The following is a 23,003-nucleotide window of genomic DNA, read 5'->3' on the forward strand; positions in this document are numbered from 1 at the left end:
AGGCCTAATTCATCACCATGTTAAAACCATAGATAGGCTGAAGCACATCATTAGGTTAGAGTTAGAATGTCTCCATCTACAGGATAAACATTGTAACAACATGTCTGTTGGTGGTGTCATAACAGTAGGCCTATATAAGATAGTCCATGAAATATCTATTCTATGACATGGTGTGAAATGGAGAATCTTGGCTTTTAGTTTATATAGCCTATTCTACGGTAGGCCTATATTCCATACAAATTCAAGGAATTGAATAGGCTTGTAATTCTGTTGTACACTATACAATTGTTAGTGTTAATTTAACTCTGCAAGTGTGCAAATTTGGTTCCATTTGTACATTCTCCTTAAAGTAAGACACAGGAATTTGCTGTGCAATTATTGTGACTTCTGTAATAATGAGCAGTGGTGCTATTGCCACTCAACCTACTAGACTAGAGTCTAGAGTCAAAGACTCAAAGTATAGATATGGTCAAGTATTACAAGTGAAGACATTTCTACTCAAGTCTGGAATAGGCCTACTTGCTTTAAAAATATATTTACTATTACAAACATGCTTTGTGTATGTATGGATGGAATGGCCATTTGGGGAAAATGCTATTGGATTTCTCCATGATTACATAGAATTGGTCAAGCTTCACGTGACATCGCAATATATAATATCAATAGGTAGGACTATTCTTTGGGAACAATATTTTCTAGTGTGAAGTGAGTGAGTGTGATGTGTAGGGTGTACAGATAGCTCCAGACCTGATACTACACACTCCGGTGCACTAGGTGGCGCTATGCAGCTATACGTTGGTTTGCGAGCCGCCAGCTGAACAAACAAAGAAAGAAGCGTTCACTTCCGGTTTATTGTCCGTCGGGCTATTCTTGTGTAAGAACAGCAGACTGTCGAGCTGTTTGTCTTTTGCAAAGAAATTCGTGGAAATAATAGAATTAGGATCTGTTTTGGATATTTATAGATACAATATAAATATACACACAGAGAGGTAAGGTAACACACAATGTTTGTTCTTTGTGACTCAGATTATCGCTGATTGCTAATGTTAGCCTTGGTTAGCTAAGCTGAAGGCCTCGCCTGTTACAGGATACAAGCTATAATCATAATTATACAATGTGAATGAGATGAGGTTTTACTTTTATTCATGTAATTTTAAAGGTTTACATTGATTACTACTGACATAACACTACTAGTTGTAATAACACCGGAAATATACGTGGTTGTTGTAAGTTAACCCGTGTGTTGTTGTTGCTATAAGTTACCTGTGCAAACATTAGCCACTTAGCTTAGACACTGTGGTGGAAAAGTACTCAAATGTTGTAGTAAAAGTATCAATACTGCAATGTAGAAATAACTCTGTTACAAGTAAAAGCCTGTAATTAAAAATGTAGTTGAGGAAAAAGTATGAAAGTTTACTTTAAAATGTACTTTAAAGTACTAAAAGTAAAAATAGAGTTCTGCTATGTATGTTCAAATAGCCATGCTATGAAATTGGGCTAAAGTGGTTCATGTATGTTTTATAATATTATTTATGTCTGCAAAGTAACTAGTAATTATAGTTTTCAAGATTAGAAGTAAATATATTGGAAATTGGAAAAACTTCAGTAGAGTACAATGTACTTATTTACTTTACTCCACTGTATATGATATGCGTTTTTTTGTTTTGTTTTTTAATCATGGATGTTTAGATGTATTACCTCTACTGCTATTAGCTGCAACATTGGTAATGTACATGCTTGTAAGTTAACTGTTAACCTTTCTTATTGTTGCTATAAGTTACTTATACTAATATTAGCCACTTAGCAAGCTTAGACAAATATATTACATAGAATAATATAGACCTAATAACAGTTTACTAGTCTGTTTCATCATAGTTCCGTAACAAAGGTAAAATTAATAACAATGGAAAGACTTTGGGATATATGTAATTTTTAAATTTGTAAGAGCACAGTATGAAAGTGCATGTATTTATTTGTTGGTCCTGCTCTTCGTTGCAGATGTCAGAAGACCTGGTGAAGCAGTTGAGCAGCTATAAAGCCCAACTCCAGCAAGTAGAAGCTGCCTTATCAACCGACCAAGACAATGAGGATCTCCTCAAACTACAGAAAGATTTACAGGTGTGTGTTTGTAATACCTTAGCGATGGGACGATATGAACATTTCATGTCACGATTATTGTGACCAAAGAAATCGCGATTTACAATATTATCGCGATAATCAACATATCCCCAACATCCATTATCCTGGGGTGGGACATTTGCCAAAAATAGATCTACAAGCTCACAACGTGTCGCAACACGTTAGGAGCTTGTAGATCGGCTATTTTTTGGCAAATAGATTTAGTAGAGATTGGGGGGGAAAAAGACTATCAAATACGTATGTTACAAGTTGTTTTACCAATAGAGGGTTTAAATGGTACCGGATATGCAGCTAGGCAAATATAAGGTGAATTGATCCCAGTGCATGACGGAGGACGATATCACGATAAATTAAATCTCCACGATATGATTATCGCTTATCGTCCAATCCCTAGTGTGTGAAAATAGAAAACAGTCTTAAAATGTCCTCACAAGTAGTAATGCAAACCTAGGTGAGTGGGAGATTCAGAGAAGAGGGTATAGATAGACCTTGCTAACATTACTTGATGCACAGTATGACTAAACAAACATGCCGATGAATAGTTAACAACTTTTCTTTTTGGGACCGGATTGAATCCTCAGGAAGTCATTGAGTTGACAAAGGACCTCCTGACCTCGCAGCCCTCTGACAGTGCTTCCAGTGCCAACAGCTCAGATGCCGCTCCCTTCAAACACAACTGGAACGTGGGGGACACATGCTTGGCTGTGTGGACCCAGGATGGACAGTGAGTGTCACCTAACCTCTTCTCTCTGATGAAAAATTGAACACTGCATGCATTGCTGCCATACCTATAGCTGTGGACGCTGCCGTTTGCCATATGAAGCCTAAAAGGCAAACAGAAATGATGACTTTATTCATGTTATGTTCAATGACAAAAAACGAAATTAAATTGTTGATAGGCCTGTCACAATTATTACATAACCGTCTAATCGCCATTATTTGACATAATCAAAATTATTTTGTCATAATCGTCAATCGTTTCCATGTTGACATATTTTCAAACATTTTCAAAAATAGTGGAAACACAACGCGTTACAGTGGAAATCACAGATGCGACACGATCGGCTATTTCCACTATAAATGTTATTTTTTAAGTATAAAATTGTCAAATATGTCAGTAATTTCTTTGCATATTTAGGTTATGTGTCATATCTGCCATGTGCAACTTCAAAGCCTGAAAGCCAAACAGAAATGTAATTGTCAACGACAAAAACACAATTAAATCGTTAATCGCAATTATTTAAGTGACAATTAATAGTCACGTAAAATTCCATAATCGTGACAGCCCTATATGTTCAATGCCAAAAACTAAATTAAATTGTTAATCTCAATTTATTTTGCGTGACAATTCACGGTCAAGTAAAAATGCCATAATTGTTACAGCCCTACACAACACGCATGTGCACACATTTCATTTTTTATATTGACCATATATATATATAGGGTTAGAGTCTGTGACTTGTACTCACCTGCTTACAGACGTGATTATTTGGCAGGATGTATGAGGCAGAGATTGAGGAGATAGATGGGGAGAACGGCACAGCAGCGGTCACCTTCGCTGGCTACGGCAACGCTGAGGTGATCCCACTGCAGAACCTCAAGCCATTAGAAGAGGGAAAGCGCCACGATGACGACGGAAGTGGAAAACCCAAATCCAGGTAAAAACGAGACCACCAAACAAGGCCCATGGTCATTGTATACAAACCATAATCATATACACATACACACAACATACCACCATGACTGTCTTCTTTGTTTTGTTGTGTCAAACTATATTCTTTATACTGTATGTTGCTGTGATCACTGATCTCACATTTGTCAATGACATGTGATTCTAGATGTCATCATAGATAATTGTGCTCAAGATTGAAATGCCCCCAACCTTTTCCTTTGTTTGTGCTTTGGCAGGAAAGAACAAATAGCAGAGCAGAGAGAGTACAAGAAGAAGAAAGCCCAGAAAAAAGTGGCAAGAATGAAGGAGTTGGAGGCAGAGAGAGAGGACCAAAAGTCCAAGTGGCAAACTTTCAACAATAAGGCTTACTCGAAGAACAAGAAAGGACAGGTAACTGTCTCCTTTCTTTGTATGGCTCAGCTTATTTCAGTATAAGTGTTGGAAATCATGTTACATTCTGCAAATGTTGTCTACCTGGTTTGACATTATCACATATTTTTAATGTACGAGATAGTGCTTTATTTCTGTATATCGTTGGGAATGGAAAGATAAATGACAGAAGGCAGATGGATACATTTAACATACAGTATGTATCTTACAATTAATGCGAGAAGTCTCTGTGAGCGTGCATGCATGTATGTAATCCGCGTATCTCGAGAACCGTTTGTCCCACCGGCTTCAGATTCGGCACGTGTGTTCCCCGCCGCAGGGTGCAGTGCCTGGCCTCGACATTTTGGATCAGTGGCTCCTCTTGCTGTCAGAGTTTCGCTTGCTCTGCATTCAGCTCCGCTTCGTTTTCCGGGATGTGCTTGAAATGACCGACAATCTTGCGACACTTGGCCAACGCACCGACGAATCCGCTGTCAGACAGACTAACAGTGATGCTTCTCTGTAGGATGTGAGCGATACAGGGCATGTGCTCTTATGGCAGAATACGAGCCGCAGCAATCATATTGCGTGTACTGTCAGTCATTACGGTTTTCCTTTTCCTTCAATTGCCCACTTGCGTGCTACTTTTTGGAACCGTTCTGCACATCATGTATTTTCAAAGTGACGTTCTTCTGTTTTCGTTATAGTTAGAGCAAAGGACTCCAATTCCCACGTTTTTGTGATTTGATGTGCAGTTACTCCCAGGTAGTTTGTTACTCACTGACGTCCAGTGGTCTCCTGTCAGGGCGACATATTCCAATATTTTTCCCCTTTTCAGTTTCATAGAGTTTGTGGATTCTATTCATTATTGTGCCTCTTGATGGTGGTGTGCATGATGTGTCGAGGGACGCGACTTTCAAAACGTCAGCGAAGCCCTTGTCCTCAACGATGCAAATCGGTCTACAGTCCTTTGCAACCCATTTGGCAATGGTGTTGGTTAATTTACCCGAGTTGGACTTTCTTACTGGCCTTCATTAATTCAGTGTTGTCTGCCGCAAGCCAGGATTTGGACTAGCCCCAACAAATGCATGCTCAGCGTAGAGATGGTACTTTAAGGTTGAACAGCTTCGGTGAAACGTAAACTCTTTATTGCAGTGTGTGCAAATGAATATTTCTTTCTTTATTGTTCCATCTGTGTTCTTTTTAAACTCAAAACCATCCAGGGGGCCAACCTGTTCTTGCTCCATGTTGTGTTGACATGCATCCGCTCAGCTGCACACTAGACTGTAGCGACGGCTGGTGGAATTATGGGATGTATGGGCGGACCATTCTGCGCATGCGAGTTAATTGCATTAAATATTTTAACGCGATTAAACCCAAAAATGAATTACCGCCGTTAACGCGATAATTTTGACAGCAATAGTTTTAACATCACCCCAGTGAAAGCCTGCAAGTAATGTTTGGTTTATACCGTTTAAAGAAGAGCCAAATGGCTGAATGTGAAGTCACTTTGAATTACTCTAGGAATATGTTCGAGTGCTTCTCTTATCACTTAGACATATTCTTTACATTTGTTGAAGGGAAGCAAGCCTTGTCTGTGTGGAAAAAAAGCCATGAATCAACAGACCACTTATTTTTTGGGAGTTGAGTTTTGATATTTCTCCTTGTGCCTGATATATCACTTTTACCTCCAGTTGGCGTTTTGGCATTACCTTTCAAATTTACATAAAGCAATTGCTAAAATACTATCTGGCTTTTTTTGTTACATTAAGGGAATTTGCTGTTTTGCAGAAAGCTTTAAGATTTCTCCAAATTGCCATTCAGTTTCTGAAATGTCCACGGCCTGCCTCTGAAGCACAGAGCAATTGGACAGAAATAATGAGCATTAGTAAGAAGTAAGAACCAATTATAGGAAGATACGGCTGAAAATGGATGAGTTGTATTTAACTTATTTTTGACAGTCAGGTTTCTTATTGCAAATGACATTTGATTGCTTTGCTTGCTCCCCCTCAGCCTCAAATTAAAACATTAACATTATAACAAGTTGATTTGGTGTCTAATAATGTTTGCCGTTCTATAATTCTCTTTAATTGGTGTCACAAGTGTTTCTAGTTGAGATATTTGCTGTCATATCACTACAGTGATAACCAGCTCATGCTTTAAGGCTGTGCTAAGTCAGTGATTCTCAAACGTTGGTTGCAGACCACCACCTGGAAATATTTTGTGCCAGGGACCCCCGAACAAGATTTGCTTTAAGGTGTTTTCAAGATTTCTCTCTCACACAACTCATCGCATTGTGACATGTTGTAAATTGTCTATTTTCAAATAGATGAGGTATAAAATGTAGTTAAACTGATTTTGACCTGGGGGAACCTCTCAAGGACCCATGGGGGTCCCCGGACCACACTTTGAGAACTAAGCAATACATCACAATCGGAGTGAGCTGGAAGGTGTAGTTTGTGTAATGTTCCTAATTAATTCAGTTCACATCATTCATGAACGTCCATTATAATGGCATTTCTCTTGTATCCTGCAGGTAAAAAGGAGCATATTTGCATCTCCAGAGAGCGTCAACGGTAAAGTGGGAGTAGGAACGTGTGGCATTGCTGACAAGCCTATGACCCAATATCATGATACGTCAAAATACAATGTCAGGCATCTGATGCCACAGTGACCGAATGTGTTCTGTAAATATTAATTATCCCTCTGTATACCAGCTTGCCATTGTGTTTATATATGAGATAATATTGCGTTGCTCGAGTAAAGAAGAGCTTTTAAATGGATCGCTTGCAACTCTATTGGTTGACTTACTAGAGCAGTTTTCTTATATAGATAGAACTACATTGGCCCCCACCCCCACGATAGTGTTGTACAAAAACAGGACATGTTTAGTCATAGTATTCAGTCACGTTTATTTTATTTTTTTGGTTTTCACTGAGGACAAATCCCTGCTAGGAGTTGTATATTTAACACGGACAAAGACTTGTTTGTGTTTAGATTTGAATTGATGGCAGGTTGAACTGGTTTTTAAATCTTGTCCAGTTTCTCTATCTGGTACATGTTTTGTTATATGAAGATTTTAAAGCAAATCTCACAGTGCTATATTTCCTTTTCCTTTTTTGTATATTTACCAGTGAAATAAACATTGTTTTGGGTTTGTTTTTGAGATGATCTTTGTTCTGACTGAATATTTTGCCTGTTGTGTGCAATTATTTTGGATCATTGGACTAGCCATCAGTTCCTATAGGTGGCAGCAAAGCTTCATAACTCAAACTACTGCCAACAGTTGTGCATCACTGCACTATTTCCAATCAATATTCAGGGATGAGGTCTGCTTTTCTGCTACTAAAATCATGTTTGATTTGACATATTGTAATGTTTTAATTCAGGATGAATATAAGTAAATGCTGTACAGTGTCGATATAAACAAAAGTTGCATGGAACATATACCTTTTCTGAATAAAATGTCATTCGTTGATGTACTCCATTTGACCTTTAATTCCTATGTGAAAGCATGGGCATTAGGAAGACGATTAGAAACTGGCACGTTCAGTGGATTACAAATCACTGCCAGGTGCCGTGCCCCAGAAATGCTGCACTGCTGCAGACACATCTGGATGTGTTGACAAATGTCAAGTTGAATTAATTTTCTATTGAGCGCTTTTGATGTGAAGAGTGCAGTAGTGGAGTTTCCTTTATCAGAGTAATTGTATCTGTTTTGGAGGCCATTCTATGATGTCAGTACTTCCCATGGTGGTTATTCCGTATAATGCTATTACTACATCCCTTCTTTATAAATCAGAGCTGTGGACAGTTCAGCTATTGCGGTTTCCAGCAGCAGCCATCCTTTATGTGAATATATATGACACAGCATAGCAGAGGGGCAGTCATTTCGGAAAGCACAGCTTTAGACCATCCCTGAAATTACGTTTTTTTTTTTTTTTTTTTTTTTCTAAAATGTGATAAAGCCACAAAAGCATTTCATAAATATCAGGCTACATTTCACTTAAAGTCAGAGCTTAACTCTGCATGTAAATAAGACTTTTTTAAATTAATGTGAAGAGAAACCTCACATTTTGCAGGTTACATTTCACCTAAAAGGCTGAATTTCTCAGATCTAGTATTTCTGCATGGAATAACTCTATAAGCCATACCTACAACACTGTTGGGTCAATCTTCACAACCAATATATCATTTTGTAGCTATGATTCCCAGCTTTCGAATGAAATGAGAAAATTAAAATGAAAAAAATTTCAATGACTAGCCCTCCGCTGTGTTCGGACACATATGTTGGGCATTGGAGGACATTGTTCCATGTTTACTTTGTAGCCTATGTAGAGTAGGTTGTAGCAGCATACTAGCCATAACACAAAATCCCTTATATCAAAGACTGGAATTATAAATCAACTCCTCTTTCACACTGTAAAGCACGAGATTACACAAATGACAGCAGGCTAACAAAATTGCCACATACAGACACAAGTAGGCCATATTTGGCTATGAGTGCACAAGATACAAGTTGGCACCTCAACAGAGTGCAGTACCTGTTGTCAATGGGTACTACGGACAGTATTTACGTGCAAGAATATTTAGTGCAGTACCCGTTTCAGAGTATTTGAGTCTATAAAGGCTGTCATAGGGATCTCCAGATGAGATAAAATGAGACGGTATAGGTTGGTGGGTATGTATGTACCACTACCCGTTAACAGTATCTGGGTACTTGGAGGCAAGTCTATTAGATCATATTGATGATACGCCAACTTGGGAGGGTTTATGGCTCTCCACAAGTCATGTTAATCATTGATGACACACCAACTGTTTTTCAACCAATCAGCTTGGGAGAGTTGGGGAATATCCATATGGGAAATAAAAGCATTTGAACCAATCACCATGGAGAGTTTAAGGATGTCCATATATGGGCATGAATGGAAAACAGACAAACATACATGATGAGCAACACACACACTCCTGGCTTTATATTATAGACTTGGATTTATAAACAACAAGGAGAAAATAACAACAGTGTTGATAGGATTATTGTGTTGACTACTGCTACTACAGTACATTTATTATTTGACTACTACCTTATAATAACAAAATAGACGATGTACAAGCTCATGTGTGTAATGAATTGAGCTTGTAGATCTGATATTTTCACTATTTTTGAAAATTACTTTAATAAAATCAAAATTTCTTTCATAATACATTAATACATTAGTTACATTATCTGATTGTCTGTCTGTCTTATCTATCATGCATAGAATATCAACTACAATGCAACAGTTGCATGGCTACAGCCGAGGGGACAGGAGTGTGTGAACTGGCATAGTGTAGCCGGACTGACAGCTTCCAGCCAACTGGCTAGTTCCGCTCCATAGCTTTGCGGGTGTGTATCCCATAGCCTGCAGGCATGGTAGGCCTGAGGTTATTAATTCACAAAAAAACAACATAGTTGTCCGCGAATCGATTTGGAAAAAATAGTTGAGAATGGAATTCCATTGTTGGCAGTGTGCAAGAAATATGACAGTGTTCTTGGCATTTGCAAGATTAGCTGTGGACAGACAGATACACATGGCCCAAGGCGAAAATATAATCTCCCCCCGGCAGAGATAATAACAACAGTCAGTATGGCAGAGCTTTATTTCAAGATCCCAGGGACACAATAATCAGGAATCAAAGTATTAGCAGGGAACCAGCAGCATGTTTTGCAAAAGTCAACCTTGATTGCTAATTAAAGCTGCATTGTACGATATTTTCAACAGTCACAAGGCCCGAAAACAATGTGCTGTATGAAGGTTTCATTGAGTCAAAGCACTACCGACCAATTATGTGCTTACGCTGGCTAAAGCACGTTGTCCCTGACAATGCTCTTCCTAAGATTTTGGGCTCCCCTTACCCTTACTCTTTTTGCGATTTGTTAAAACACCTTGTACCACCCTCTATCTTTAAAACCAGCTCACCCCTTCCCATAACTATGCTTCCCACAATTCTGATTTTCCAGCACTTCTTACTGTACTTGGGGCTGAATGGCCATTACAATGATTTGCTAATAGCCTGCTGGAAGTGGATTTGTCTCGCTTTAGCTGTTGTAGTTTGTTGGGTGCAAGTTTTTTGAGACATGGGATAATATATTATTAATAGACTTTGTTTACAGAGCACTTATCAAAAAAAAAGTTACATGGGGAAGGGGGTTGCAAAGGGGACGGGAGGAGCTGCCTTGTTTTGAAACATACTGTCTTGTTTATCGGTAGGGGCCGTGTATCGTACAATGCAGCTTTAAGTACCAGAGATAATTCTGGACTGTGCTTAGACATACTTCCTTCACAAGTCTTTGTCATAGTGCATTTTAGAGTTTCACAAACAGATGTTGAAAAGAAAAGACTTGTGACTAGGAACTTTGTGCAATAGTCAATTTGGCCATGTTAAGACACATTTGGTGGTTAATGATGTATTTAGAACTGGTACCAGAAAACAATTTAGATAAATCGGCTGTTGTATTTGGTTTCTTTGTGTAGAGCGGTTTTGCAGTGCAGTCAAATTGATATTTAATAGTTCATGGGTAGAATGATTAAAATATTATTCTTAACTGCAGAATGCTTTTCAACTATAGAAAAAGACTAAATGGTGGACTCTAAACCAAAATTACTATTCTTTAAACTGTGTCCATGTTGTTCATGCTACAGACATATTTTAAAGACATATTGTCAATCCAAAGCACATTACAACATAATTAGGAAGGCTACATTCAATACACATGCACCATAGCTTTGTTTCTACCATTACAATCATTTTCTGTACTGCTGATTACTAATAATCGTTGATATATAGAAAACTAGCAATTTCACCTTGGTGTTGGACGGACACAAGTTTGCAGCAAAACCAACCAACACTGAGGAGTTGACAAAACTGTTATTGCTTATGCCTTGTGCTTGGACAGCTTATTACTTTAAAAAATTATTTAAATTGTATTAAAGTTGTTTCATTGTATTTGCTTACACTTTAAATGGGGTGTGGGTGATTATTTAAACAAAAATATTAAGTAATATATCAAGCCTATCTTGTAGCACAGCATAAACCTCAAATGGGGGAATATTTTGTCCAGGAATGCTGGTAACAAAAATATTGATAACAAAATAAGAAAATAAAATTCAAATAGCAGTTTTCAGTCTTCTTTTTTCTCTCTTTCACTCTCTCTCTCTCACTTAAGCGTGACCACGACTTAACAACAACACAATTAAATATAACAAAAATAAATACTACACATATGCTAATCATATGCAAAATAAATTAGAATCAAGTTGGCGGACTGAACCGCCTGTTTGGATAAGACTGTGTTCCAGTCATGGAAGAGGGATGCCACATGGTTCTGGGATGGCTGTGGGGGTCCTAAAGCAGACGTCTAAAATGTGCAATAAATCATCTTGGAATGCAGACAAAGTAGCCCTTGCCACTAGCTTGTTGACTGACAAGAAGTGCCGTTTCCGATTGAATATCTCTTGGGGTTTTCAATGAGGATGGGTAGTTTTTACAAGGCAAAATGGAGCAACCTTTTCACTGGTGAACATCTAGCTGGTTGTTAGAAGGGTCCCCCACAACGCTGGTTTCAGAAGGATAACTTGGGCAGGGACGTGCTGGCCATTGGGAAAAGCGGGACAACTCCCGAACGGCCGGTTCATTCCCGGCCGGTCCAGGCTGGCCATTAGGAAAAAAATTAAACTAAAATGTCGGCCTTTGTTCCATTTTGGGGGCTGGGCAGCCAACAAAGTAAATCGTCACTGTCGGGCAGAAACCTCGTATCTCCAAGTTTCAAATTTGTAAATTTTTTCGCAAAGCAAAGCCCTGCTTCATCGTACAAGGCCGTTGCACAAAAGTTGCACAAAAGTAGTGAAAACAGCAGATCTACAAGCACACAACGCCTCGCGGAGCGAGGCGTTGTGTGCTTGTAGATCGGCTGTTTTCACTAGTTTAAATCATTTTTAAAATGATAAATACAAAACAAACGGTTTTGGACATACAAGGTTTCCACCCGACAACGACGAAATATAATAACTCATGTAATTGGCCCACTGGTTTGTCACTTTGTCACAAATCTTTGAGTAGCAGCAGTGCTATAGAGAGAGATCTCTCTCTATAGCGCGCAACGAGGGCCTCTCCAACTCTTTTTCCCGGGCTGAATCAGGGGCCCAGCACGTCCCTGAACTTGAGATGAAGGTACAGTTGCCCATTCTGTGTTGGACATTGGTGTGACCACAGCTCTCACAAGAAGTTTAGAATAGAGAACTGACAGCAGGCACTGTTGATTCAAGCTGGTTCTGGGGGGAAACAAGGTGATAATTTAAAATTTGGGCCTCGGTATTTAGTGGAAAATGTCCATTTATATTAACGACAGGTTCTTGGTAGAAGACCAGTTATCACGTTTGGACTGAGTTGAGATTAAGGCTGGTTCTCGGGTGAAGGGAAGAAGTTCCACACTTCCGACAGAGATGGGATTCAGGCTGGTTCTTCATTGAGGACATGAGCAGATTAGCTTAAACTGCGAGGACAAATGGAGCTGTAGGCTGGTTCTTTAAAGGTGTAAAGCCATGTACGACTGCAGCTGAGGTTGAGAGGATAGGCTGGTGCTCTAAGCAGAGAAGGCCAGTTTTAGACTGCAGGTGGAGTAGCCCTCATCGCTGGCCGAACTCTGCCGACTGCTGTGGTCATCCAGGTCGCTACCACCACTGGTGCTAACATTGTCCAGTTCTCCATGGGAGAACTCAGTGCTTTCCACATCCACTTCGATCTCTTCTGTTCAACAAACAAAGTACAACACAAAGTATATTAGTTAGAATCCTAATAAAGTATCCTAAATAATCTATATAGTGTTGTAACTATATAGTGTTATTATAAAGCCGTACTTTCAAAGCTCAATTCAAACAACGCAACAAGTTTCATGTAGGCATTTTCCTATGCCAAGAGTGAGCTCTCGACATACAGGACATACAGGAATCTGTTTTAAATCAGATTTTACCTTTCTCCACAGAATGCGAGGAGAGGAGACGCACTAAATATTGGCGAATTTGCCTTTCAAATATGTAGACACTGAAGGCATTAAGAAATTCTTGCCACCAGCATTTGAAATTTGGTTTCTCTAAGCTTGCTCTTTGGTTATATGAGTTTTCCCTACCTCTGTCAGACTCAGATCGATCCGAATCCACACGGGAGCCCAGGCTGTCCGTGCGGATCCTCTCTCCAGGGGTCTGCAGGTGGGAGAGCTGCCTCTGCAGGTGCCTCTGCTCCCTCTCCAGGATCTCCAGCTGGTGCTGACTCCTCCGGTCCATCTCTTCAAGTTTCTGACAAGAGAGAGAGATTCATAAAGTTATTGTCTCATTGCATAGAAAAAGGAAATAGTGCCTTCTTTTAAGTCACTTCTTAAAACTTCTTCAGTGTCGCCAAAACGTTTTTCATCTTGTTTGAGGCATATGGAACAATACAAAATATTGTCTTTTAGTTCTGACTGCGACCCTCCATGTTATGTAGTCCATTGTTCCTGGAAATCCATTTTGTGTATGGTGTGCCCACCCCCTACCCCCCAAAAAAGTTTCTTTAAACAGATGCACTTTAAGCTTCAATAATTAAACAGGAATTCATCTGCATTTCACTGCACTATAAATATAAACTCATCCACATAGCTATAGTAGCAGAGTAATTCCATGTATGCTGGCCAATTGTGGAGTCGGATTTACTGTTGGTGACAAAACAAGGGCAACTGTCGATATGTCCACTCAGATTACAAGACTAATATCCTCTTGAGTTGAATTACTGAAGTTACACTGTGGAAATTACTTTATTTTCGTGTACTGTACTATGGTAATGTCCATTAGCTGTTACACTAAGATGTGCTGTAATGTCAGCCTCTAAAAATTCTACACTGTCCAATCACTTGAATATTTTTGTTTAGGGATAAGTGGTTTAATAGCAATTTAATAGCCCCTGGTTTTGTGAAAGTGTTTAATTTGTTTCTATTTATTTACACTTTTACATTGATTATATTATTGAGCTTTTAGCGAACAACTGCCAGCCTTTACTTGTTGACGCTTCTATGGTCCTTTCCTAGGTTTGTATGACAGGAGAAATGGGCATCTTACGACACCGTGATGTGTCTGTGATTGCTAAGAGCTTGACTTTATGTTGATAGACAAAGAAAATGGGGAAACCTTTGGGTGCTGATTGATTTGACTGTCACACCTCAGTTGGTAACAGGTCTGTTCTGAATGCCATTATGCAACATCGGTCCTCTGAGGGAGGAGAAATAGAATGAAGAGCATGTCATGTTGCTTTGAATAAACAGGCCTCACTTTTCTACCCAGGAATATGACTTACCCACTTAAACCCTATATACTTAGTTGATCTGAGCCCCCCAGGTGTCTATACTTAGCTCCCTATTTTACCCCCCCGCTACACTAAGTATCTTCACTGAACATAGCAGAGAGGATCCCCAGCTAAATAATTGATAGTTAGAAATCAAATGGATCCTTCTGGGTCTGTAATCCTGAGATTGTATAAATGGAACCAAAAGGGCTCTTTTATAAAATCTCAGAGTTAATATAACACAAAGGATTTTACAGTGTAGATTCGGGTCCCTAGAGATATAGTCATATCCTGCCAGCTTCCCGCCCTCAAACAATAGTTTTTTGAAGCGCCCTGCCAAATCAGAGGACATCTATGCCCCCGGGACCCTGTGACGTCTATGGCTATCAAGTGTATGTTGGATGCCAAGATGGCACTCCAGTCCAGAGACATGGAGTACAGTGCGTCACAGAATTCTAAAAGAGAGTGCTAATAAACTGGGGGACCTGCACACTCGAGACTAACTCGAGAAAAGTGTTTTAGTGCTGTTTCTCTTCAGTAACAAGTGATTTGCAGTAAACCTTCTCGTTCCTGGATCAAGTTGTGGTAATGTGCTCAGAATCTAATTTAAAAAGGCTTCCATTTGCCCCTATGACAATCCTGCACCCCCCTGACCCTGCGACCGGTTTTGACTACCCCACCTTAATATGCCCTTTGGCCTTATTGAGCAGTCCAAGTGTTGTGTGTCGATTGCAGTCAGGTCCCAGAGGTATGAGGGACTTCAACCTCTCCAAACACAGGCGGAGATGTGCTCGTCTATTGGAGGAAACAAACAATCACTTACAGTTTACAGTTTAGGCATTTAGCAGACGCTTTTAATCCAAAGCGACTTACAATAACTTATTTGCAAGATGCTTCCCACTGTATGCAATGACTGATTGCACTTCTACACAATTAGTGTAGACTAAATTACTGAGTTTTAGAATGACAATTCATCATTATCCACTTTTAGTTTTAAGTATAATGGTTAATGTACACTAGCATGTTATGTATCTTTCTGTCCTTTCTGTGTGTTAGCTACATAAGCTGACCAATGCTCCTCCAGCAATTACTTATGGATCTGTCTGACCACCGTTTTCAAAGCTGCTGAGATCAGCCAGACTGTCCTGATTTGATCCACCAAGGTCTGAAAGAACGCTTGTAATGGCATTGAAAAGAAAACCTCTTCCCTTTCAAATAATGGAATAAAATGTGGGTCAAGTTGTGACGTCATCACCTCTCTCTACTCTGGCTGCCATTTTGTAATAGGAACACATTCATGAGCATGAAGTGTTCTTTCATGCCTGGGCTCAGGATTCTAAGCTTTCATCTCTGATAGGCCACACCTCAACTCTTACACACAACATCAGCTCTTTGGAGATTAAGTGACCATTTATTTTTAGGAGAAATGTGTGCCCTGACGTTTGTTTCTTCGTTCAGAGAAAAGGTCCAGCTTGGCCCTGCAGCAATATAAACAAGCTGCGTTTAGATTTGTGGTTGAGATGCTCCCAGGAAGGAGCTGGTACTGGTGTCTGGAAACAGAAGGTTCCCCTTTGCTGCCTGTAGAAATGTCATTATGTCCTCCAGGAACAGTGCTGTCTACAGAGGCTGAATTACACCTCCCTCTCATTTGCCTTGCAAAATGGACACCTCTATCCTATGCAGTAGGAGGATAATAAAGCCCTTGTTTGAAGTCCATGTGATGTTACTTGAAATGCCTCACGGTGCTGCTGTTCATTACACTTCAAAATGGTATGGTCAACATATTTCACATATTAGCACCAGCGAGAAATGACTGCAAAGCAGAAGGCCTGCAACAATTTAGTCCTAGAATTATTTAATGATTTAACTATTGAAAAATAGCAGATATACAAGCTCGCAGCGCGGCACTCGTGCCGCACTGCGAGCTTGTAGATCTGCTATATTTTTTGAAAAATCTTGATTTCTTTTGCAAGTCTTTGAATATATCTTTTTAAAAGCGAACATTTGTAACTCAAATATTTCCTTCATGGGGGGTCCCTGGAACAACATATTTTGAGATGGGGGTCCACGGCCAAATGCATGTAGTTTTGAGGGTCCTTGACATGAACAAGTTTTAGAACCACTGATCGCGCAAATCTTAACGATTTTTCAAAAATAGCAGATCAACAAGCTCACAACAAGCTTGTATATCTGCTATTTTTTAATAGTTAAAGCATAAAATAATGGTTAAAGTGGTTCAAATCTAAAGTGACACAGATTTGCGTTCAGGCCTAAATGGATTAAATAAAGGTCTTAAGGTGCACGGCTCAACCATGTCATAAGAGTGAGGAAATAGCCAGCACACAATGAATTTCCTTTTCACATGGCTTTTTATGAACCTCTCGCGGACAGAGACAACGGACACCCTTCAACCTAACAGGTCTTCCTCGGCGTGACGGCGTCACAACGAGAGGCTAATAAAACACTATGTGAAAAGGACAGATACAGCACCAGGACACGCCAGAGGAACTCATAACATGATAGATTGTTTTTGGATTATAAACTTGATTCTCCATTTTGAGACAGCTGGCAGACCCTGGGAACTGCACTGCTAAACCAGTTTTTAAGGACGTCCCCCTTTCTGTGCAACTTCTGTTCACCCCTATTATAAAGTTGGTATATTGATTCAGCATGCAGCACACTTTGAAAAGATTGATTGAAGAATGACTGAGTAATTGATCTGGAAGTGTTCATAAAGCTGTAAAAGACAGTCGTGTGTCTTAGCATGACCTCAGTTAACCTTTTATCCTTGTGTTATTTAATATTGCTTGTTTTTTACTCACCTATTCTTTTCAAGTTCGTTGTGTGCTGACCTGAAAAAAATATAGATATAAAATACAATGTTCTGTTATTCTATTTTAGCACAAAGTAAAACATAACACACTTGGTTCAATAATAGCATAACCATGTAATAGCAATTGTTATGCAATAATAATAATAATCATTATCATTGATTGATCAATGATAATTATCAATCAATCTATATCAATCCTTGACTGATTTTGTAATGTGATACATGCAGGTGCTTTCAGTATCCTTACATCAGTTATAGAAAGTTAATAGATGAAGATAACAACACTCAGATATTTGTATGACTTACCTATTGTGAATATTATCCAATTTCTTGTTCTTGAATTTTCGTTGTTTCTGATGTGTGATCTCACTTGAGTCACTTGCCGGGTAGGTTGAAGCATACCCATGTTCACATTCTGACGGAAAAAAGGATTGATTAATCACATAGCACAGCTAGAGAAGTTTTGTAATATAAATATCAGGGTTAACCGTGTATTTGATCCCCATGAGATATTTGGCATTCATTTTGACCCAGGTTCGCACTGACTCACATCAATTTAAAACCTGGGCCTATCTACAGCTTTTAATGCAGATCACTTCTCAAAAATAGATAATGATCTGATATTACAAGATGTATTATGATCTTTCAAATACTCAATGACAAGACAACAAATTAGGCTATTTGGAGAATAAAATAAATACATACATTAAATTAAATAGAACTCAGTTGGATTACACTACAAATCCCATAAAGCCACAGTTGAGCCCCATGAGTCCGACCCAGTAACATGCGACGTGAGACATGAGACCAAGTGTGATTGGACGTTAGCAGTGACTCTACAGCTGGAGCACGATTCTGGGCCAATCAAAACGCTCAAACGTGTTCCATGTGGAAACCATGTACAGATACAAGGAAGCACAGACACAGCCTCTGAAAATGATAGCTGGGCTTTGAATTGTCATATTTCATTTGGGGAAAAATTCTACATGTAACTTTCCATGTATGTAGCAGCCTACGCAATGCAACATTCTTCTAACACACATTGCCAATTATGAATTGCATTCCTTTTACTGCTAGAAGAGTGAAACTACATACATCATGAAATACAGTTAAAACGAGAAAACTTTAAGCATCGAAATAGCCTAAATATAGACACGCATTATCTCGTGCAATGTGGTAATTAGCAGGCTATACAGTCATAGAATCGGCTTCTGCAAACTTCAGCCCTCTTATCTATGCGACGTGTTATACGTGGTTCATTTAAAACAGTGGATGATCTTATTGTGTTGTTAGACACAATAGCCCGTTCCTTTAAAGACATATTTTGTGTCTCCGTAAAATTGCAGCATGCAACACACAGCATCCATCGTATGGCTTTCGCTAGGCTTTCGCTCAAATTATGTTTTTTAAAAAGGCTTTAAAACGTGGATCGATGTTGTGTTTCCCCAGCAGCAGATGCAGCAGCAGGCCGATTCATCTCTCCTGTATGCACGTCTTTTGTCGCCTTCACTTCTATTGTTGTCTGCCCTGTCTGCGCATTACACTGTGTTCATTATTCCAAACTGCCCCCGTGTCCTTACTTACTTCCGTTGTTCTTTTCGACATTTTCAATGTAACTCGCCGCATCGAGCAGCACTTGCACGTTTCTCATAAAAGTGCCGATTTGGTCCATTGCGGAACATTCGGAGTACAGAACATCGTTGAAGGAATATTCAGACATGTCATTATTAAAATCCTGTGGGTCCACAGACGCGTCCGATTCTGAAAGCACCTCTCCGGATTTCAGCTCGCGGTGCTGTCGCATGTATTTCACCATGTTGACCAAGATCTGTAGACCTATGATTGACAAATTAAAGCGACACTGAAGGTGGTCTCCTTGCCGCGACCGTGCAGTGCTGGGGATGAGGATGACTGAAATGAACTAGGCTGGATGGAATTGCAGTCCTTGCTTCAGCCTCTTGCCCTACTTGGTGGATAATCCCTCCCACTAACGCATGCACATTGCATTCATTGTCAACTCTGCCATAATAAATCCTCATTATCAATAGCCCATTGCAGGATCAGTAATAAATAACATAACTTTGTGCAATAGGGAAGTGTTTCTCAAACTTTCACTTTTCAAGGTCTCCCCTTAACTCTAAATAGTGTACAAATGGAACCCTATAGGGTTCATTTGGTTCCATTTGTACACTGTCAGAGTTACAGACTTATGGGTCCATTTAGAGCAGTGGTTCTCAAACTTGGAGTTGGGACCCCAAGTGGGGTCCCCAAATTATTGTGTGGGCTCCCCGGATGATTAGCTTAATGTAAAGAAATGTCTCACAACGGTAAACAAACCAACATAAGTGTATCCAGGGTATCTGCACATTTATAAAGTGACAATTTAAGGACTTTCAAGACCATTTTAATACCAAACTGGCCAAACTGTCAACTATGAAGTAAGCAAGAGGCGAACATTGTGAAAATAGCAGATCTACATGCTCACAACGCCTGTAGATCTGCTGTTTTCACAATATTTATCGAGTCACATTAAATGTAATACCTACAATTCCAAGTGCTTGTCGGGGTGGAGGTCCCCAGTTCATATATATTTATTTTGGGGGTCACTGCCTAAAAAAGTTTGAGAACCCCTGATTAAGAGTAAGGAACCCACAGAGTCCCAAGAATCCTCTTTGAGAACCACTGCATTAAGGCAGGCTAAGGCTACACAACTTTATTTTCTCCCCTAATTTTATATTCACAACAAATCAAATGTTTCACAGTCTAGTGAGACTCACATTTAAACATGCTGTGTCTTGACATTTGTGGGCTGCATGTAAACACGACATTCATCAGGAATTATCAATAGCGCAACCTCCATGTCAAGGACAAACGCCAGGGCCCTCTTAACTATAGGCCTACAGTAAGCATTGTGTGTATGTATGTGCACTCTTGTCAGACCCTGACAAAGTGCATTGTCAGGATTCAATCAAGTAATGTGTCCAAGGAGAATGCCATGTGGGACTTAGAGGTGATTGATTACACCGCCAGAAGTCATGAATGGAAAAGATTTCCCCATTGGCATAATGTAATGAATCCAAATGACCGGAGACACAATTTCAGATTATTTGCCCACAATAAATCCATTGTTCTCTGCACAAGTGTAGGCTCTATTTCTCGGCGTGGTCTCTTGTCCCACCCTTGGTCTACTGTAGCTAGCACTGCAAGAACAATCTATATCAACATATAAACACTAGACAGCAAATTGTGCTTGGACTAATGTTGACATGAATGAGCTGCCATGTTTTCAGGCCCAACGCATCAGGTTAGGGAATGTGCGTGTGCAGGGGCGTCACACCAAATTCTGGGCCCTGGGTACAAGGATTCACTGCGGGCCCCCCATGAATGTTAACTATTGAAAAATAGCAGATATACAAGCTCGGTGCCGCGCTGCGAGCTTGTAGATCTGCTATTTTTGAAAAATCGTGAAAATGTGTGCCAAGAAACCTATGTTTTCATGTCAGTGATGCTCAAACGTTTTCATGTGAAGGACCCCCCATCTCAAAATATTTAGTTCCAGGGACCCCCCAGAAGCAAAATTTGAGTTACAAATGTTCACTTAAAAATACGTATATTCAAAGATTTGCGCACATTTTCACGACTTTTCAAAAATAGCAGATCTACAAGCTCGCAGCGCGGCACTCGGTGCCGCGCTGTGAGCTTGTATATCTGCTATTTTTCAATAGCTAAAGTTACCAGGGCCCCTCCACCTTGGGCCCTGGTAACTCAGTCCCACTTTCCTACCCCTTGTGACGCCCCTGTGCGTGTGTGTGAGTGTGTGACCTCTAGATTAGTCATTCTAAACCTGTGGGCCAGGGAGGACATTGCGAGTGGGCCCCCAAATAACTAGCTATTCTTTCTTTCTTTCTTTCTTTCTTTCTTTCTTTCTACATTTTACTTTATTAGTTCCATTGATCTTAGCCGGAACACTATTGATCGATTAATGATCATAAATTAAACATGCTCTGAAAATCTGAACTCTTATAGGTTCAGCGTTTAGATGCGTGGGCCGCAAAACTGAGATTTTCAAGAGGGCCCGGATCCAGAAAAGGTTGAGAGAACTACAGCTCTGGGTGAACAGCACCGCAAACTAAGCAGAACTAACCTTGGAATTGAATTCACTCCTAGTTGGCTTGACCCTGACCATTATGTCTTTTGACTGATTAAGAAGTCATACCCCCCACCCTTCCTCTCTCCGCCCGACAGAAAGGGGAGGAGAGCATGGGGTGTGGAGAGTCTGCCTCTAAAGGTGCAGCCATGCATGCGGGGCTGTGTGTGTGTGTGTGTGTTTTGTGTTGTGCCGCTGAGAGACAATGGGTGCAGATGGCCGGCCCGCTGCAGATGTGTGGCCAGCCCTGTAACGGACGCCTGTGAGAGAGAACACCCTCCCTTATTGGAGTCTATTTCAGCTGCCTGGCAAGGCCTGACACACACACACACACACACACACACACACACACACACACACACACACACACACACACACCCACACAGATGGTTCTAGTTTAGCGATGCACTCATGTAAAGTTGTGCTCGCTCTCTTTCTCTCTCTCTCACACACACACAGGTTCTAAACTGGGTTTTAACATGTGTTCAGGTAAACAGGAACAAACAGACAGGTAGATAACGTTTCATAAATGACAGCATTTGAGCAGAAACAGGCCCATGTGGTCTCGGCTGAAAGGCTCATTTTGTAGACTGTGTGCGCATGCTGGCACTGACTGCACGGAAAGCTGACCCAATGTGGGATGGTGTAGAATGTGACCCCAACTGGAGTAATCTGAAAAGCCTGAGGATTACACCGGTGGCTCGGCTGTCACACAGAGGACGCAAAGTCACACGGTGTGCATTTGCCAGCGCTTGTGTCTATGTGTGTGTGTATGTGTCTGCATGTATGTTAACCATGTGCCAACCAACAGCCCTCAACACTCCCTCAGCAGTGAAAGGCATGGCATGCATTATTGAAATAGAAAGCAAAGAGTTGCATCTGGAAATGACATTCGTTGGCAATTTATCTATCTATCTATCTGGCTGTTTTCAACATGCTGGTGATCTTTAGAGGTCTGATTAGATTAGGCATTGTGTAGCCGTGTCCCATTGTTTTCACACAATGAGTGCATTTTGTCCCGAGGTCACAGCAGGACACTGCAGCAGGCCTGAGTGTCACCTGTTCCTTAAGCAAGCCTCTACGGCCCTCCTCTCATTAGCACTGACAGAGACGGAGGAGCTCACACTAAGCTTCGTCATCCCCGCATCGTAAAGGATTGTTCAGACAATAACGGAAGTACAGCATGTCAATCTGACATGCTGTTTCAGAACAGATTAGAACGGATGCTGATTTTGTTCTGCTACGGCAGTGGTTCTCAACCTGTTGGTTCGGGACCCCCAGGGGGGTCCCCAAATTATTTTGGGGGGCCCCCTGATGATCAACTTAATGTGCAACATTGTTTTCTCACTCAACATTAAACAATAACGTTTTAGTGTATAGAGGGTATCTGCACATTTCTAGTCTTTAAGGACTTTTTAATACCTCTAAAATGACAAATGAAACATTGGCCAAGGAAGAAATGGCAGAAATTGTGAAAATCGCCGCTACATGGT

At 40.3% G+C, this 23,003-nt stretch overlaps 2 protein-coding genes across 2 annotated transcripts; one reads left to right on the forward strand and one right to left on the reverse strand.

Annotated features, from left to right (window-relative positions):
- Nucleotides 1-849: 849 nt before the first annotated feature.
- Nucleotides 850-7,614, forward strand: smndc1 (survival motor neuron domain containing 1). The gene is made up of 6 exons (XM_080740259.1): nucleotides 850-989; nucleotides 1,999-2,118; nucleotides 2,721-2,863; nucleotides 3,636-3,797; nucleotides 4,048-4,201; nucleotides 6,717-7,614. The coding sequence occupies exons 2-6, from the start codon at nucleotides 1,999-2,001 to the stop codon at nucleotides 6,852-6,854; spliced, it is 717 nt and encodes a 238-aa protein (XP_080596385.1). The 5' UTR covers nucleotides 850-989; the 3' UTR covers nucleotides 6,855-7,614.
- Nucleotides 7,615-12,803: 5,189 nt separating this feature from the next.
- LOC308296580 (max-interacting protein 1-like) lies at nucleotides 12,804-19,179 on the reverse strand (the record flags this gene model as incomplete). The annotated part of the gene is made up of 6 exons (XM_080739893.1): nucleotides 12,804-12,967; nucleotides 13,347-13,512; nucleotides 15,211-15,325; nucleotides 17,353-17,382; nucleotides 17,670-17,778; nucleotides 18,948-19,179. 6 exons carry the CDS (start codon nucleotides 19,177-19,179, stop codon nucleotides 12,804-12,806), a joined length of 816 nt encoding a protein of 271 aa, XP_080596019.1.
- Between the last annotated feature and the right edge of the window lie 3,824 nt (nucleotides 19,180-23,003).

This window comes from Nannobrachium achirus (assembly GCF_963921795.1).
Source record: "Nannobrachium achirus genome assembly, chromosome: 13".
In the NCBI taxonomy this organism is placed as follows: domain Eukaryota; kingdom Metazoa; phylum Chordata; class Actinopteri; order Myctophiformes; family Myctophidae; genus Nannobrachium; species Nannobrachium achirus.

What these genes read in the sequence shown, in the direction of transcription:
- smndc1 (XM_080740259.1), top strand. Translation starts at nt 1,999, where the DNA reads ATGTCAGAAGACCTGGTGAAGCAGTTGAGCAGCTATAAAGCCCAACTC. An exon ending in GTGTGGACCCAGGATGGACA is followed by an intron (nt 2,864 to 3,635) that starts GTGAGTGTCACC and finishes ATTATTTGGCAG; the next exon opens with GATGTATGAGGCAGAGATTG. An exon ending in CGAAGAACAAGAAAGGACAG is followed by an intron (nt 4,202 to 6,716) that starts GTAACTGTCTCC and finishes TGTATCCTGCAG; the next exon opens with GTAAAAAGGAGCATATTTGC.